The sequence below is a fragment of the Aspergillus luchuensis genome, chromosome 5 (genome assembly GCF_016861625.1).
Source record: "Aspergillus luchuensis IFO 4308 DNA, chromosome 5, nearly complete sequence".
NCBI lineage: Eukaryota > Fungi > Ascomycota > Eurotiomycetes > Eurotiales > Aspergillaceae > Aspergillus > Aspergillus luchuensis.
Window position 1 is genome coordinate 4,436,238 of NC_054853.1, and position 15,622 is coordinate 4,451,859.

Genomic DNA, 15,622 nt, shown 5'->3' on the forward strand with positions numbered 1-15,622 from the left:
GGTAGTTGACGAGATCTATTTAATTCTAATCATGGGATTTTCCCATTGTTGAAGAATGATCCACTGCGCGATCGATCTGGCGTCGATGCTGGCATTCCGTCGGAATTTGACTTTTTCTAAATCTTGTGGCTGAGATTGTGTTTGTTTGACAGGTGGAGATGTCTGGATTCCACATTTAATTCATCACTTTTATTTACTATGATTTTCCTTTGAACGAAGAGACGTTAGAATGATTTCCAGAAATGGCAAGTAATTACATCTCCCTCAATCTATCCAGCAAGAACCGGAACGTAAAGTTCTTGATCCCAGTGGAAACTTCCAGTCTTTCCAGGTGCCGGTACACCTTGGCCTCTAACCCATTCAGTGTATCTTCGGTGAGCTGCAGAATCTTCTGATCACGCATCTCATCCAAGATCAGTTGCTTCAGGTCAGCTGGCAGCTTGTTATGTCTCGCTCGTTCCTGCTGGATATTCTCGATCAGGGCCGCGTTCGGCGACTGTGTCAGAACGTGGATCAACGGAAGCGACAATTTGCCTTCGTCGAGATCCTGCGCAAACCCCTTTTGCTCTTGATACTATAATTTCGGTGGTATGTTGTTAGACGGATGCATTCTTCAACTTGCGTGATAAATAGTTACCTTGGTTGACGCCAGGTTGATATAGTCGTCTCGAGCTTGGAAATATTGGCCCAGAGCGATCATAAGATCGTTCAGATCAGTTTGCTTGATGGCTCTGCTATTTTGTTGGTACTGCCATGTCTGCAGGGGGGTACTCCTCTACTTACCCAGCTGAAAATGACCCTTGGTTAGATAATAGATTGCTCGCGAGGCAAAACAGTGCGCCGGTTTCTGTAAACTCCCCATCAGTATCAGCTCGGGATGTGATTGTAGCTGTACAGAAACTTACTCAGCCGGTTCATTTCCAGGTACTCTGCAATCGAAGGACGATATCCAGAGCGTGTCCAGTAGAGGTCCATCGCTTGTCCAACATGAAGGTTGCGCAGCTCATCTACCTCGGTCAGCTAACATATACTCATCATCATTCTGGGAAGAGTCTCACCGAAGAATACGTGTGAGCTGTCTGGCTTCATCAATGGGACAAACTTCTCAAACGCTAGAGTAAGTGCATGGGTTGCAGCATTGATGGTTTGTGGTACCCCGAAGACGCGATAGGCAGTTGGCCGACCGCGTCTGAGCTCGGAGCTATCCTGGATGTCATCAAGCAGAAGCGACGACTCGTGCAGATGTCCGATCAAGTCTTCTACCTGCGCTGCTTCCGATTCCGGTGCGTTGAGCCATAGATTCAACGCTTGAATGATGGTGCCTCTTATATTCTTCGATGGTACACTCCGAAGATAATCAATCGGCTGATGGAGTACCTGTTCGGGAAGTGTCAGCTTCCCTGCTTATTCGCGACAGCAACCAAAAGACCACCGATGTGGCAGCCAACCTTGTAGTATGGGCCATCGGGCATTGTCTGCAGATCCTCAGTGGATTCCAGGATCTGACTAGACTTGCCTCTCAAAGACTGGCTGTTCAAAAATGTAGCGCAGGTTGCTGTGGCTTCGTCGTAATCGAACAACTTGGCGGGCGGAAATGGTAGATACTCAACCCATCGATGGAAACGATCAGCTAAAGCATGCCAGTACCAATTTCCAGATAAACCTAGGCCAACCATCTCCAGGAAGTAACGGACATCGTCTGTTCCGGAAGACATCAAATTCATCTTGGCTAGATACTCGGATTTTCTCGCGATAAAGTCTTTTTCCAGCTGCGCAATCTTGTCACTCAGGAATGTTTTTGCCTGGGACACGGTCAAGTTGAGTGTCCTCATCAAGTACCAAATTGAGTTTGGCGTCGTGATAGTCGTATCTATATCCGTAGTGAGCTCCAAGATGACCTCCTTATTGAAGCTATACAGATCGTTGACCAGCGCCGCCGCGGCAGTTGCAGGCCACCAAACCTTTTCCAGTGCATCAATATCGCTTTGCGTGAGATCCAGCTCGCAGCAATAGATAATCGACATAAGATTCAATCTGATATGACATCAGTAACTCATATGGCACAGAACGCCCAAACCACGGTGACTAGGGAACATACTCTGCTCCGAAATCCTGAACACGGTACTGCACTAGATCATCCCAAGTCTTGAGATCCCGAGAGCCTATCGTCTCATGAACCTGGGATAAATTCTTGATAGCTCGAAGGATGAGATTTCCGCGTTTCCTGTCGATTTCCACAAGACGCAAAAGCACTTCGGACTGAATTGATTTCATTGCGCTGGTTCGGACACTGCTGATCGTGCCTTTGCGAATGCCCCATCCGACTGCGTCTGTCGATTCGTTTGCATCGATCTATCGAGAATTAATTATTTTATCAAGCCTTTTAGCACGACTTGATCCTTTACACCACCCATTCCTACCTCAGCACATCCGGAAGCCCCGAGCACATCTGTCAAAGTCAGACCCTCAGTACGAAAAAGCTATGCTCACTGTTGGAAACAACAATGATAGCAACCGTATCAACAATAACTGAACATCATGAGCAAAAAAGTACTCAATGAGTTTCGTGAAAACCTCGACACGATCTTGTTTACTTTCTGGTGGAAAGAAGGCAGTAACGGGGCCCTGCGGAGAACTTCCTCCACAATATGTGAACGCGACTTCCTCCTGCCACCGCTGCTGGAACTCGGAGACCGCTTTCTCTGCCAGATAACTGTACTTGCTTTTACGAACAGGAAGGGTAGTTGCACATACACGAGCAACTTCCTCCCTGTCAACGAGCTCAGAATGAATAAAGGAAATATTGACTGGTGACATTGTTTGAAGTATAACACTTCTGGTATGGGAACGAACTAGTTTATATGTGAGATGATGAGCAACTGTGTCCATGGCACCAGGCCCTCCAGGACGGTGTACTGCTTATATACCCTATGAGCTGGTAATCGAGGAGCATAACCTTGTAGCTTCTCTCGAAATACACGGGTCAAGATACTCCGTACTCCACCACAGTACATATTCGGCGGCTATTCTTGCCCTAACTTTCAGGCAATTGAAAAACCCTCAAGAGAAAGCTTCCCAAATGTGGAAACGAGCATCGTTCTTGCCCTTTTTCTTCTACTAACCTGCGGTCCTCGTCTAAGTCTGTTACACGTGTAGGCCAGCTGAAGCCATCCATCACTTCTATTGTCTTTGAGTGGTGATATTGGCTCTATCGCTCCTTTGGGTCCTCGATGATAGCCTTAGTCGAGAAGTTTCCCAGTATCACAAAGAGCAGCGGCCAACCCGTCGTCGCGAGGATCCGTTTCTATATGACCCTTCTAATAATGCAATATGACAAGGATTATTCCCGAAGACAAGTGCAGGAGGTCTGTCATCATACTCTTTCCTTGGGGTTTTCATCGCCGGCACTTGAGGTATTATCCTAGGGTATTGATGTCCAGACCAGCTGTGCGATGAGTGCAGAGCTCCGCAAATATCTACAAATAATTCCCGGTGAAAATCTCATGGCAACATTCAATTGTGATGGAGCATGTCTTTCTCGTCCTTCAAAAAGCTCCTGTCTTCGTTACACGGCTTTGAATTCTTTGGCTAGTCTCAGGACGGAAAATGAAAATATATAGTTGAATGTACTACTGTAGTATATAGATCCTCAATATAATGATTGGCTGGTGTTGTAAGAGATAGTGGAAGATCAAGTGATGCCTGGCTACAGTAAATGTCTCAACAATTGATATTCCTGGAAACGCAGAATCATGCTCCTCGGGTACGTATTCAGCAATTTTCTTTCTCTCCGATGCCATCTCCACTTCTACAAATCCAACAGACTATTCCCCAACAGTACTAGCCACTCATATGAATAAATGTCTGCCTACCACCAAAACACATGACATCACACCAACCCTTCCCTCCCACCTTCCAAAATCTAAAAATACCCCAAGGCTGTGTGTGCCCACTAAACCCAACACAGTAAAGCGTATGAAAAGGACCCCTGAACCACCCCCGCGCCACAACCGGGCGGTGCCACATATATTCAACAACCACAACAGCCTTATATGCTTGCTTGCTTACCCATCAATCGATATCATTCCTGTCAATACTCTATCTCCTTCCCTCTCATCCTCATATTCTATACTTCATACTCTCATATCCCATAATGTCCACCTACACCATCGCCAGCGGCGACTCACTATGGAAAATCTCCCAAGACCACGGCGTCACTCTCGACGCCCTCAGAGCAGCCAACCCGCAGATCACCAACCCAGATCTTATCTATCCGGGACAGCAGCTGAATATCCCGGCGTCTGATCAGTCTCAGCCTCCACCTCCTCCTCCGGAGAGTCGTGGAATTCCCGGCGATGGCGCTAGCCATTTCTCGCCTTCCGATCCTCCTATCCACCTTGCTGTCTGTCCTCCGGGGCCGCCGGTTGTTCCAAGCGCTGCTGCTGGAGGAGGAGCACCGCCCGCGGTTCCCCCACGTCCTCCGATGGCCCGTCCGCCGCCTCCGTGGATTAATGTCGGGAGACCGGGGTATAAGACTGTCGGATATTTTACTAATTGGGTAACCACCACCAGACCTTCCCTTACTATATTTCTCTGGGTATTAGTTGTAATAGTATGAAACTAATGGATTGTGGCAGGGCGTCTACGGCCGCAATTATCAACCTCAGGATATTCCTGCGGAGTATATTACCCATATTCTCTGTACGTGCCGATTGTACTGAGTTCTCTATTCAACCTTGGTTCTTATTCTAACTTCTATAGACTCCTTCGCCAATATCCGCCCGACCGGCGAAGTGTACATCCCCTTCCCCAAACTTTTAAAACCAGGCTCTTGATTAACATTTGTATCGTGTAGCTTCCTAACAGACACCTACTCCGACCTCGAAAAGCACTACCCCAACGACAGTTGGTCCGAGCCCGGCACCAACGCCTACGGCTGCATCAAGCAACTCTACCTCCTGAAACAACAACACCGCCACCTCAAAACCCTCCTCTCCATCGGCGGCTGGACTTACAGTCCCAACTTCGCCGCGCCAGCATCCACCCCGCGCGGGCGCGAAACCTTCGCCCGCAGCGCCGTGCACCTCCTCGCGGACCTGGGCTTCGACGGCATCGACATCGATTGGGAGTATCCAGCTGATGCATCGCAAGCAAAGGACTTTGTTATCCTACTCAAAGATGTCAGGCGGGTGCTGGACGAGTACTCCGCTACCCATCTCGGCGGGAAAAGGCTGTTATTGACCATCGCGGCGCCATGTGGGCCGGATAATATCCGGAAACTGCGGATCGGCGATATGGACCGTTATCTTGATTTCTGGAATCTGATGTGTTATGATTTCAGTGGGAGTTGGGATAAGAACTCCGGACATATGGCGAATGTCTTCCATTCGGGGAGGGGGGAAATTACGCCGTTTTGTGCGGATGGGGCGGTGACGATGTATTTGAACGGCGGGGTGAGGGATTCGAGGAAGATTATTTTTGGGTTGCCGCTGTATGGGAGGGCGTTTGAGGGGACGGATGGGCCTGGGGCAGGGTTCCAGGGGGTTGGGGAGGGGAGTTGGGAAAATGGGGTGTGGGATTATAAGGATTTGCCGTTGAAGGGGAGTAGGGAGATGGTGGATCCGAGGTTGATGGCCAGTTGGTGTCATGATCCGGTGAATAGGAAGATGGTTAGTTATGATACGCCGGAGGTGGCGGCTATGAAGACGGATTATGTTGCTAACAGGCACTTGGGAGGGGCTATGTGGTGGGAGTTGAGTGGGGATCATCATGTTTCGCATGAGAGGAGCTTGGTCAGGGGGACTGCGGAGAGGTTGGGCAGGTTGGGTGGGTTGGACGGTACGGAGAATACGTTGTATTATCCGCTGAGTCGGTTTGAGAATTTGAGGAGGGGGTGTGTCTGATTCGGTCTATTTGTATTGTGTGAACGGTCTGGTTTATGAGTATCATTAGCAAGTCTCCTGTGGTTGGCTCCTCAATATCCTAGAAAAGTGCTGCCAGATCGTCTCTCCGTCTAATGCACATGTGAATGCTATCAGCCCGTCTGGTCGGATCACCACTAGCATTGCTTTACGTGAATCGAGTTTATAGGCGTAGTGCGCGATCCCCCTCGCGTCGAAATAGGTATCGCCGAATCCTGTCATCCCGAGTACCTCGTACGGCGAGCAGCCGGCTGAGCCGCACACTGTTAACCAGGCAATGGCCGGGTGCATTGCAAGCTCCGGGTGGCTATCCAAGTACTCCCGAAGAGGAACCAAATCCGATTTCGCTGTCTTGATATCACCGCCTGTAAACACTATCGCATGAAACTGGCACCGATTCCGCAGAACTTGGTGCATCCGCACAGACTGGAATGTCCCTGGCGTGGTCAACTCGGTATCCGGAGCCCGGGTCCCTGGCTGGACCCCCACAGCCGCCTCGGTAGATGACTCCCACGGTTGGTTGATTACGTTGGCCTCGTAGGATATACCGAGTCCCGTGTTGAATGGTGCAGCATTGTTGAATATTTCTCCGAGGAGAACGTTCGGGTCCGCGTGCGGGTCCCCATCGTACCAAGCCGGCCATTTATGCGTCATCAACAAAGAGATGTCTTTGTCGTAGTTGAGTAATCTCTGCACTGCAGACTGGCGCTCCGTTGTGTAGGTGTCCAAGACTTCCGGATGAGATAGCCTTTGCACCTCCAAAGCCAGCTTCCAGGCAAGGTTCACGGCGTCGTGAATACCAGTGTTCAGGCCTTGAGCGGCGCCGCTGCTGTGGGTATGGGCTGCATCACCGCAGATGAAGACACGATTGTTGTGCGTTGCAAAAGTTCGGGCCATGCGCTGGCCGATTTTGTATCTTGGCGACTCGTTAGTAGGGTTGCCTAATGGCCTGCGTGGGTGGCTTACAATGTCCACCAATGTACCTCTTTGAACTTTAGACTGAAGGGCCACAAGCACGCAATGGCTTCGTTCACAGCAACTTCTTCAGTTACCCCTTCTGGATATTTGGCTGCTATCTCGGGTGTGTATGCGTAGCCAATGCGGGTAGCGCCGTGGTCAAGAGGGGCCCAGAGAACATTCCCATGTGTTGTTGTTTCGATGGCCCTGTTGGCAGATCAGATTATGTCAAGATCACCGATTCAAATATAGCTTACCCATAGGCCCGATTGATGGGCATATTGGTCTCGACTATGCCATCAATGCGAATCCACTGATCTTCTGATGAATCACCATCGAAAGGAATATTGGCATATCTGCGAACGAGACTATGACCACCGTCTGCTCCAACAAGGTATTTGCTAGCACTCAGTCAGTATTATGCTTTTGTTGAATAGCCTTTCGTGCAGAAGGCGAATACCTTTTGGCTGACATCATACCACCAGGTCCTGAACAATGCACCGTCACTGGGTACTCACTATCGTCCAGACCGGTTTCAAAGCCGACACACTCCATAGAACCATGATAAGTGACCTTTCCTCTATCCAGCCTCTCTCTCAATATATCTTCCGTGTACATTTGCCTCAGCACAAGGGCAAAATCAAACACGGTGCCCTGGATATTCTCCATGAAAGTCCATACTTTTCCTGGAAACCTGCCCAGTCTGGTTAGATGAAATACTTAAGCAGGAGGAGAGGTGTACTTGCTGTCTCACTCCATCTTTATACGTCACACTACTTCTGCAAGCAAATCCCTGTTGAAGCATTGGCTGGACCAAGTCCAATTGATCGAGGAGCTCCAGCGTCCGCGGAAACAGGGTAATAGCACGGCCGTAGCGGCCCTCTGGAGTATCTTTGTCTTGCTTTTCCACGATGCAGACTGAAAGTTCAAAGCGGGTGAGTTGGTAGGCGAGGAGAAGGCCAACGGGGCCGCCGCCGATGATGATTACATCGTAGGTCTCAGGGGAGGGCATTTTGCTGCAAGATAGTGCAATTGGTGTAAGAAGTCTGACAGGGCTCTGAGATGGTTGATATCATGTCGCTTGGTACGGAGTCAACTGATGGTGGCATATTAGACGATCGACGCTTCGTGAGGGGTAAGATAGGATAAGAGTCCGGGGAGGGGTTGATAACAGAAGCATGACTAAGGGCGCGCCAGGGGTCTGTACCGCGGGTCATCAGTGGCTTAATCTGATCCCCTCTTTGTATGTTAGATTTTGGCTCGGTAACTGGTCAGTGGTGCAAAAGCTTTTCGATGCAGGTCTGCAAATTGGCTACGCCCTGCTCACTCTTTTGAAGGGGCGTTCGATCCAGCCAAGGCCTGGCAACGGGATGAGTGAGGCCTGCTTGAACATCAAAATCGAAAGCCACCATTGAGCTTTCTGAATGCCATATCCCAAATCAAGTGAATGGTTCAGATATTCAAATAAAACATCGCCCTAAAACCCAAGAACATCCATGTTGTCTCAGTATCAGCGTCATCTTTGTGCGCCTGTTCGAGCTAGCGCTCAAATCAAAAGCCAGTCACGGCCCAAGTGGCCAATTGAAAATATCCAGTGTGAAGGTTCTGTACCGTCGCATCGCTGCCAGCGGTCTTCTATAATCTTGGAAGCATTTATCACATTCACGCACTTGGTCTGCTCCCAAAAGCTTTCCATATAAGTCCGCACAGAATCTCTTTGCTCCTGTCGTTGGCATTCAAGACCAGCGATTATTATGGGCCAGAGGATGCATTTGTACAAGGACTCGTCGTTCTGCAACCTTTCAATCGTGGCAAGCAACTCCTGGAGCAGGTCCTCCAGTGGTAAACACTCCTTAGTGAGAGCGCCAAGGACGCGTTTTCCATATATTAGAGCTCCTATCTTGTATGATTGCGCCAATGTGCAAAGAGATCTTGTATCTCTTGGAGGGGTGGTGCCCAGATATGGTAGCGACGAAGCCCATACAGAACAGTCGAATTGCTGGATGAAGTCTATCATCGATGTAGTATCTTCAATGAAGTAGCTCCAGGTGGAGTCATCATGGCATTCGGAGCTGGCAATTGTGTCTCTTCGCGCAGAGAGATACCGTATAGCGTCCAGCAGGTATTCTGGGCATCCAAGGAATGACTGCTCGACGGTCTCTTGGAATTGTGGGCCCCCAAGCAAATCATACTGTGACAATAACTTTGGGCGTACAAAGGTTCCACCCAAGGTTTCGATGCTAAAGATGATCGTCAGTCACAGAATTCAACATCCAGAGTGCTCCTTGCTTACGAGTAAATCTGACTAGCAAGAAAATTACGCAGATCCTCTATAGTTTGTCCGGAATCGTGTCTGGAAACAGCCTGCGAATCAGGTGTACTGGGTTCCAACAATCTTTTGGCACCTTCTAGGTGGACATTCCATCGATCACTTCCAGACTCCAGAAGATCGAGAAATACTAGGAGGAATATGCTTGCCACTGTCTCATCCTTGTTCCGTGATTTCGCATCACCAAGGGCCTGTGCAATCCCTTGTATGGCTTGATATTTGAAACGAAGCGCATCAGAGTTTGCAATCATTTGATCGGATGATGCATTGACGGTGAGATCACGGAACGAGCAATGTCGATTTACCCGGTGTCGCGCTGCAAGAGCCAGTACGGACTTGAGGAGAGTGTGGTCAAGCAGCGCGAGTGACATTAGGGCCCTAAGAGGATTCCGATCACTGTCGTAAACGATGAAAAGCCCACATATGCTTTCATTATCTGATGAAGCGTTAGACAGGACCGTGCACAGCGCAACGAGATGACTAACAATAATCCAAGTAGTATCTGGAAACTGCGTCCAGGTTAGATATGGCAAAATCGCCTATAGTCGGTGGTATGCTGATTGAAGGTTTCAATGGGGTGACTAATCCGATATGAGCGATTTATTGAATACTCAATAGTGTACGCAGCAGCTATACTTACCCTGACTTTCGGGAGACCGCACAACGGAAAGAGCAGACTCACTCGCCGATGCAAGACTGTCATCACTCGAGTCAGACTCTTTTCGGGGTTTTGCTTTTTTAGCTGGACTAGCTGATTTAGTTGCCAGTGATACGCCCCGCAGCTTCCCCCGTATCGCTAGGCCTTCAACCCATCTTAAAGGTCTAGAAGCAAAGCATTGATAGCCACTTGTCGCGCACTTCACGCAAGGGGATTGAGACTGGTCGCAGCGAATGCGCCGGCGTCGACATGTGTAGCACGGCTCCTCCATTCTCGTTGGACGTACAGTCTATAGTAGGCTGCGTAGCGACGCTGTCTTTACTGCGTGGCGAGATCCCCTCATCGAATGCCAGTCCAGCAGTTTTGATGCCCAACGCACAGAGAGGCCGTGATCTGCAATGGAGATAAAATTTGAGACATGTAGTAGAGTCTGTAGACAATAAAGTTCGATGATGGTGTCTGATAGGACAGAGCGGGGATGAAAGATGAAGGAAGATGCAGCGAGGCCGGGAGTAATTCTGTGGGGAGATTCAAGGTCTGGCCGCCAAAGTATTTCCGCCATCCAATCAAAGCACGATCCGCGCCCCCTGAACTGACCGGTCAACCAAAATTTACGGCATGACATATACTCTTCTCATTCCTACCTTGCATTCTACATTTTTCATGTCGCTCTATGCGCGATAAGCAAGATGTGAACGAGTATATAGTTCTGCGTAAGCCCCTCCGTTGTTCTAGCCCGGCGTCGGTTTATCGCCCTTCTCTCCCTTCTACACCCATACTAGTACAGTAGGCTAAATATCTCGCCAAGACACATACTAATCCAACACAATGGCACCAGTTGACGAGAAACCAGTCTCTCTCTGCAAGTCCGAGTCTCACGATACTCTGGAGGTTTCCTTGCTAAAGTACATCTACTCTCACCCCTCCTTGCCCCAAATCCGCGGCAATCCGTCCGCCCTACTCGCTTTCATCGACGAGTTCGCTGCAAAGCAAGCCTTCTTTATCAGCCTTGGCCCAGACAAAGCCAAGAAGCTTTCGACGCTCTTCGCAGATGAAAAGCCAAAGGTTGTCGTTGAGCTCGGCACCTATGTCGGCTACTCCGCAATCATGTTCGCAGACGCCATGCGGCAAGCCGCTGGTGGATCCTCGACAGGCCTCCGCTTGTGGAGTCTGGAAGCTGATCCCCTCATTGCATCTATCGCCATGAACTTTATCGAATTGGCGGGTCTCAGCGATATTGCCAAAGTGGTTGTCGGGCCGGCGGACGAGTCGCTCAAGCGCCTAAATGCGGAAGGGAAGCTACCTAGTGTTGATCTCATGTTCATTGATCATATCAAGGATCTTTATGTACCTGATCTGGAGCTGTCGGAACGGCTTGGCTTCCTTCACCCTGGCTCCTTGATACTCGCGGATAATGTGGTGCATCCTGGTGCGCCGGCTTACCGGGAGTTTGTCCGTGGGAGCTCGAAGTATGAGAGCTGGGGAATGAAATGTCTTCTTTTCCCAGAAGATATAGTTGTAAGTGTCCCGTTGTCGTTCTTGTATGTTTATATGTGCTAATTATATATATGCATCAGGACGAGATTGAAATCAGCAGAGTGAAATAAGATACAGTCTGTTTCAATCATGACATCTAGGACACGAGGCTATGACAGGATACGCATGATAACTTCCACCATCTCAAATGTGCTAGACAACTGCCGCGGTTATATAGTAATTTTGACTAAGATAGTGCCAATCTTCAGCACTATATGCATGGCGCCCCACATAAGCAGATACTATCTGATCCTTGCTCATTGATCCATTAACACTTCTCCATACTCCTACTTCTGCGCATCCTTCATCTCCCCCCTCTCCCTCACCATCTGCGCAACCCCCTTCCCAACATCCGTCTCCAACGCCTCAAATCCACTGACAACCCCCTCACGATCCCCCTTCCCCATCTCCTGACTCATCTTAAACTTCCCCTGCAACCGCTCAATCCTAATCTCGATACCAATAATATTCTTCTTCAGAATCTCCACATACGGCACCGGCGCATCCGACACTTTCCACGGCCCCGGACGCCCCTCGGTCCCCGTATACCCCATAATAGACCCCTCACTCTGACTCGTCAAATCCTCCACGGCTTTCTGTAGAAACGCCCCCGTCTCCTCGGACTTCGAATCACAGTAAACCCGGATCTTGCCGTACGCTTGCGCAGCGGCATAGTTCCACGTTGGGACGACCTTCCCTGTGGCGGGTTTCGTCTCCGTGTAGAACTTGGGTGTGACGTAGTGGTGGTGTTCGGAGGTGAAGAGGACGAGCACTTCGTCTTCTAGTTCGAGAGAGCCGGGATTGTTGCCTGATTGTTGTTGCTGCGCTGCTAGTGCTTCCATCAGGGCCTTGGCTTGGGGGTTTTGCTTGGCCATGTGGCCGCGGAGGGTGCCATTGGGGATTCTTTCGTCCGATGAGTCTTCTGTTTGGGGGACGTCCAGAATGAAGGGAATGTGGCTTGATTGCAGGAGGGGGTAGAGAGGGGATTTGATTGCTGTTGTGAGGATACCGAGGGGGTTTTGGCGGATGAGTTGGTGGAGAGCTGGGATGTGCGATTCGGCGTGGATGGCGCGGAGATACATTGTGAGTGCCGGGGGAGGATTGCGATACTTAGAGTATGGGTTTATTTTGGAGAGATTGTAAGTGTAGTAGAGAGGACAAGGGTTCTTATAATACTATCTAGATCACGAGTTTATCGGCCGAAGAGTCATACTTTTGTCTGTGTCAGCGCATCGGATAGTATGCTGATTGGACAGTATCGCCGAAACTGGATTCACTTAGTGCTCTTTGGGAAGCAGCACAACTGGTGGGTTAAACCTATAGGGCTGTACTAGGTGTAGACCCCTCTTGGCTTCTGCGGAAAACATCATGACTATCTCCTCGGAATTCGGAACTTGAGCCGTTGAGCAATGTGGTGGATATTGTTACGTGCCTGAGCATTGCGGCACGTGGTCAGTAGCCACCAAGTGACGGATCAAGAATCCTTAACATCAGACTTTGATGTCCGTTCCCACACGTGCAAGTCGTTTCAAAGCCATTTGGCCAAAATATCTGGCATTAGATTCTAGAATGTATCTGGAAAATATCTGTGATAGTGCAACTCAGGCCAGTTCGGGATGGTGGCGGGGCCACATCTCCCGAACCAATGAAAGAGATTTTCCTCTCCAAATCTTTGCCCGTTTAGGAACTTGAAGGGAGTGGGGCGGGGTCTCCGCCAGAGAAAGATGAAGTATAGAGAAGAACCTGAAGGCAATCTACTCACTCTATGTGTATATAAGGAAGTCATTTCACGTCTTCGAGTCAATTTCTCCAAACTTACCTTAAGTCTTTACTATTGTCAGACTTGACATATCAAAAGAATATATTCAGCAGACGACTCGAGCAATATGACTCCCTCTAACCTTCACCATCCCTCGACCCGAGCACTGCATGCAGACGATCACCTTAACCGGGTGACAGACGTCGCACCTCCAATCCATCTGTCTACGACTTTCAGATTTCCCGATAACCCAGAAGATTTGATCCCGTCCGTTGACCCCGTGGTATGTTTGCCAATCGGCCAATGCGCATTCCCCAATGTAATGATGACCCCAACAACTAACAGCTTTATTAGGAAGAATTCGACGGCAAAAACTACATTTACTCCAGAGAGTTCGCCCCCAACGCAACTCGATTCGAAGCTGTCGTTTCGTCACTTCTCAACGGCCGGGTTGTTAGCTACTCGACCGGTCTCGCTGCCCTCCAGGCCGCCCTCGTCCTCTTGAACCCCCGTCGCATCTCGGTCGGTGAAGGCTATCACGGCAGTCATGAGGTCATCTCTGTTATCTCCAGATTGTCCGGGCTGCAGAAGCTGCCACTCGATTGCCCGGCTGATGAGCTTGACAAAGGCGATGTCATCCTCCTGGAAACCCCCGTCAATCCGCTAGGAACTTCTTTCAGTATTGAAGAGTTCGCTAAGAAGGCCCATTCCAGAGGTGCTTATTTGGTGGTTGATAGCACCTTTGGGCCTCCGGGTCTTCAGGACCCCTTCCGGTGGGGCGCTGATCTCGTTCTGCATTCGGGATCTAAGTATCTTGGCGGCCATAGTGACCTTCTCTGTGGTGTACTCGCTACTCAGCGCAGAGACTGGGAGAAGCAGCTACTGGAAGATAGAGTCGCATTGGGCAATGTCATTGGCAATCTGGAGGCATGGCTTGGGCTCCGCAGTCTACGCACCCTCGAGGTTCGCGTCCAACGAGCGAGTCAGGGCTGCGGGAGTCTAGTTGCCTGGCTTAATCAGGCTTTGACTGCCCCTTCTACTGCTGCTGGAAGTGAAGAACAGATAGTCCAGTCTGTCGTAAAGAAAATATACCATACCAGCCTGCAGGAGGAGCCCTGGATCAAAGAGCAGATGCCTAATGGATTCGGCCCTGTCTTCTCAATTGTCCTCCAGAGTGAAAAATTTGCGCAACGACTACCTAGCAAGTTGGCTTTCTTTCAGCACGCCACGAGTCTGGGCGGTGTTGAGTCCTTGATCGAATGGCGTGCGTTATCGGATTCCCGGGTGGACAGGAAGTTGCTGCGGCTGAGTATCGGGTTGGAGAATTGGGTAGATTTGAAGAATGATTTGCTGGAGGGGTTCAAGGCTGTTTTGCAGGAGTGATATGCACAAAGGATGAAAAGTATATAGAAACATGTTTGTTGGATACACGAGTCAGTGAATGTAAGCACTATGACGGAAAGTGCAATTGAGGTATTAAACCTAAAAAACTCAAGAGAAGGCCTTTGCGCTGGTATGGCCACTGTATAAAGGCAAGGGTATAAACCAACGTCGACTTCCCCAGTGATTGGAAGCAGCTGCAAAGCTAGTGGTCTCCTGCCTTGGTCTCGGTAATTAGTTAGTCTACTGTTGGTGGGAACATGACGTCGTTGGGTCCTTCTGTTCTCCGCAGAATCGGCATGACGCCGATAGTTTCAATATTTTGGCATGGTCGCAAAATGCATCTAACCTGAGACCAAATGAGACTTCAGGATTTGATGTATCGAGTACCATGTTCCAGGGGGCGACAGGGATGAGTCGATGTTTGACTCTCGAATCCTCCAGACCAGGTGAGCAACTGCCCGGATAGGCAAGTCTATCTGGTGACTAAGCAAGACCCTTGTTTGGGGGGAAACAAGTAAATTACCGTGTTGTAACGCAGTATACTACTTAACACATCCATCATACCTCATGGGGATGGATACTATGAAAGACAATGTCGGTGATCATCACGAAGATGACTGGAAAGGGATAGAGGCTCACCGTATAAGTCGACTTCTCTCTGTCAGAAAGCCACCTGGCCCCCTCGCTCACAGCCGTTGTGCCGCTGTATCGAGAGATAGCCGCCGGTATGGGGTACACATACATACTTACAGTCTTACCCTATAGTTAGTTAGTTAGTTACTATGCTTAGGTACAATCTGAATGCGGTGTTACCTTCAGCGGCATCAATCAAGCGCTGCGACAGATAAGTGCAGAGATAATTTAGTAGTTACTAACTGATCCCGGATTGGCTGGTAAATCCTTTCCTCAAAGTATCTTTGGGTCTCTACCTGGTTACTCTGTATGTAGCTGAAAACCGAACTCTGCATAAGAGCGAGGACTAAACTGTTCATGGAGTTAGTTCTGCAAATGAATGGAGCACCGCAAACAGGGCGGACAGACTCAAAGCGGGCCACTTTCTAGCCGGTCCAGGCTCTTTT

The 15,622-nt window shown here is 49.5% G+C and overlaps 7 protein-coding genes across 7 annotated transcripts; 3 read left to right on the forward strand and 4 right to left on the reverse strand.

Moving 5' to 3' along the window:
• Positions 1–253: 253 nt before the first annotated feature.
• AKAW2_51455A (bifunctional terpene synthase/polyprenyl synthetase family protein) lies at positions 254–2,817 on the reverse strand (the record flags this gene model as incomplete). The annotated part of the gene is made up of 8 exons (XM_041691386.1): positions 254–574; positions 638–731; positions 784–847; positions 906–1,007; positions 1,059–1,377; positions 1,449–2,034; positions 2,099–2,352; positions 2,491–2,817. 8 exons carry the CDS (start codon positions 2,815–2,817, stop codon positions 254–256), a joined length of 2,067 nt encoding a protein of 688 aa, XP_041544876.1.
• Positions 2,818–4,153: 1,336 nt separating this feature from the next.
• Positions 4,154–5,903, forward strand: AKAW2_51456S (uncharacterized protein; the record flags this gene model as incomplete). Its single annotated transcript, XM_041691387.1, has 4 exons — positions 4,154–4,558; positions 4,638–4,701; positions 4,762–4,795; positions 4,856–5,903. The coding sequence occupies 4 exons, from the start codon at positions 4,154–4,156 to the stop codon at positions 5,901–5,903; spliced, it is 1,551 nt and encodes a 516-aa protein (XP_041544877.1).
• Positions 5,904–5,948: 45 nt separating this feature from the next.
• On the reverse strand, positions 5,949–7,890 carry AKAW2_51457A (uncharacterized protein; the record flags this gene model as incomplete). Its single annotated transcript, XM_041691388.1, has 5 exons — positions 5,949–6,837; positions 6,888–7,085; positions 7,136–7,279; positions 7,339–7,572; positions 7,625–7,890. 5 exons carry the CDS (start codon positions 7,888–7,890, stop codon positions 5,949–5,951), a joined length of 1,731 nt encoding a protein of 576 aa, XP_041544878.1.
• A 534-nt stretch (positions 7,891–8,424) lies between these two features.
• On the reverse strand, positions 8,425–10,136 carry AKAW2_51458A (Zn(II)2Cys6 transcription factor; the record flags this gene model as incomplete). Its single annotated transcript, XM_041691389.1, has 4 exons — positions 8,425–9,118; positions 9,172–9,643; positions 9,693–9,788; positions 9,848–10,136. The coding sequence occupies 4 exons, from the start codon at positions 10,134–10,136 to the stop codon at positions 8,425–8,427; spliced, it is 1,551 nt and encodes a 516-aa protein (XP_041544879.1).
• Positions 10,137–10,538: 402 nt separating this feature from the next.
• AKAW2_51459S (O-methyltransferase) lies at positions 10,539–11,472 on the forward strand (the record flags this gene model as incomplete). Its single annotated transcript, XM_041691391.1, has 3 exons — positions 10,539–10,578; positions 10,704–11,383; positions 11,443–11,472. 3 exons carry the CDS (start codon positions 10,539–10,541, stop codon positions 11,470–11,472), a joined length of 750 nt encoding a protein of 249 aa, XP_041544880.1.
• Positions 11,473–11,688: 216 nt separating this feature from the next.
• Positions 11,689–12,483, reverse strand: AKAW2_51460A (FMN-binding negative transcriptional regulator; the record flags this gene model as incomplete). The annotated part of the gene is made up of 1 exon (XM_041691392.1): positions 11,689–12,483. One exon carries the CDS (start codon positions 12,481–12,483, stop codon positions 11,689–11,691), a length of 795 nt encoding a protein of 264 aa, XP_041544881.1.
• An 804-nt stretch (positions 12,484–13,287) lies between these two features.
• Positions 13,288–14,543, forward strand: AKAW2_51461S (putative transsulfuration enzyme family protein; the record flags this gene model as incomplete). The annotated part of the gene is made up of 2 exons (XM_041691393.1): positions 13,288–13,443; positions 13,515–14,543. 2 exons carry the CDS (start codon positions 13,288–13,290, stop codon positions 14,541–14,543), a joined length of 1,185 nt encoding a protein of 394 aa, XP_041544882.1.
• Positions 14,544–15,622: the final 1,079 nt, after the last annotated feature.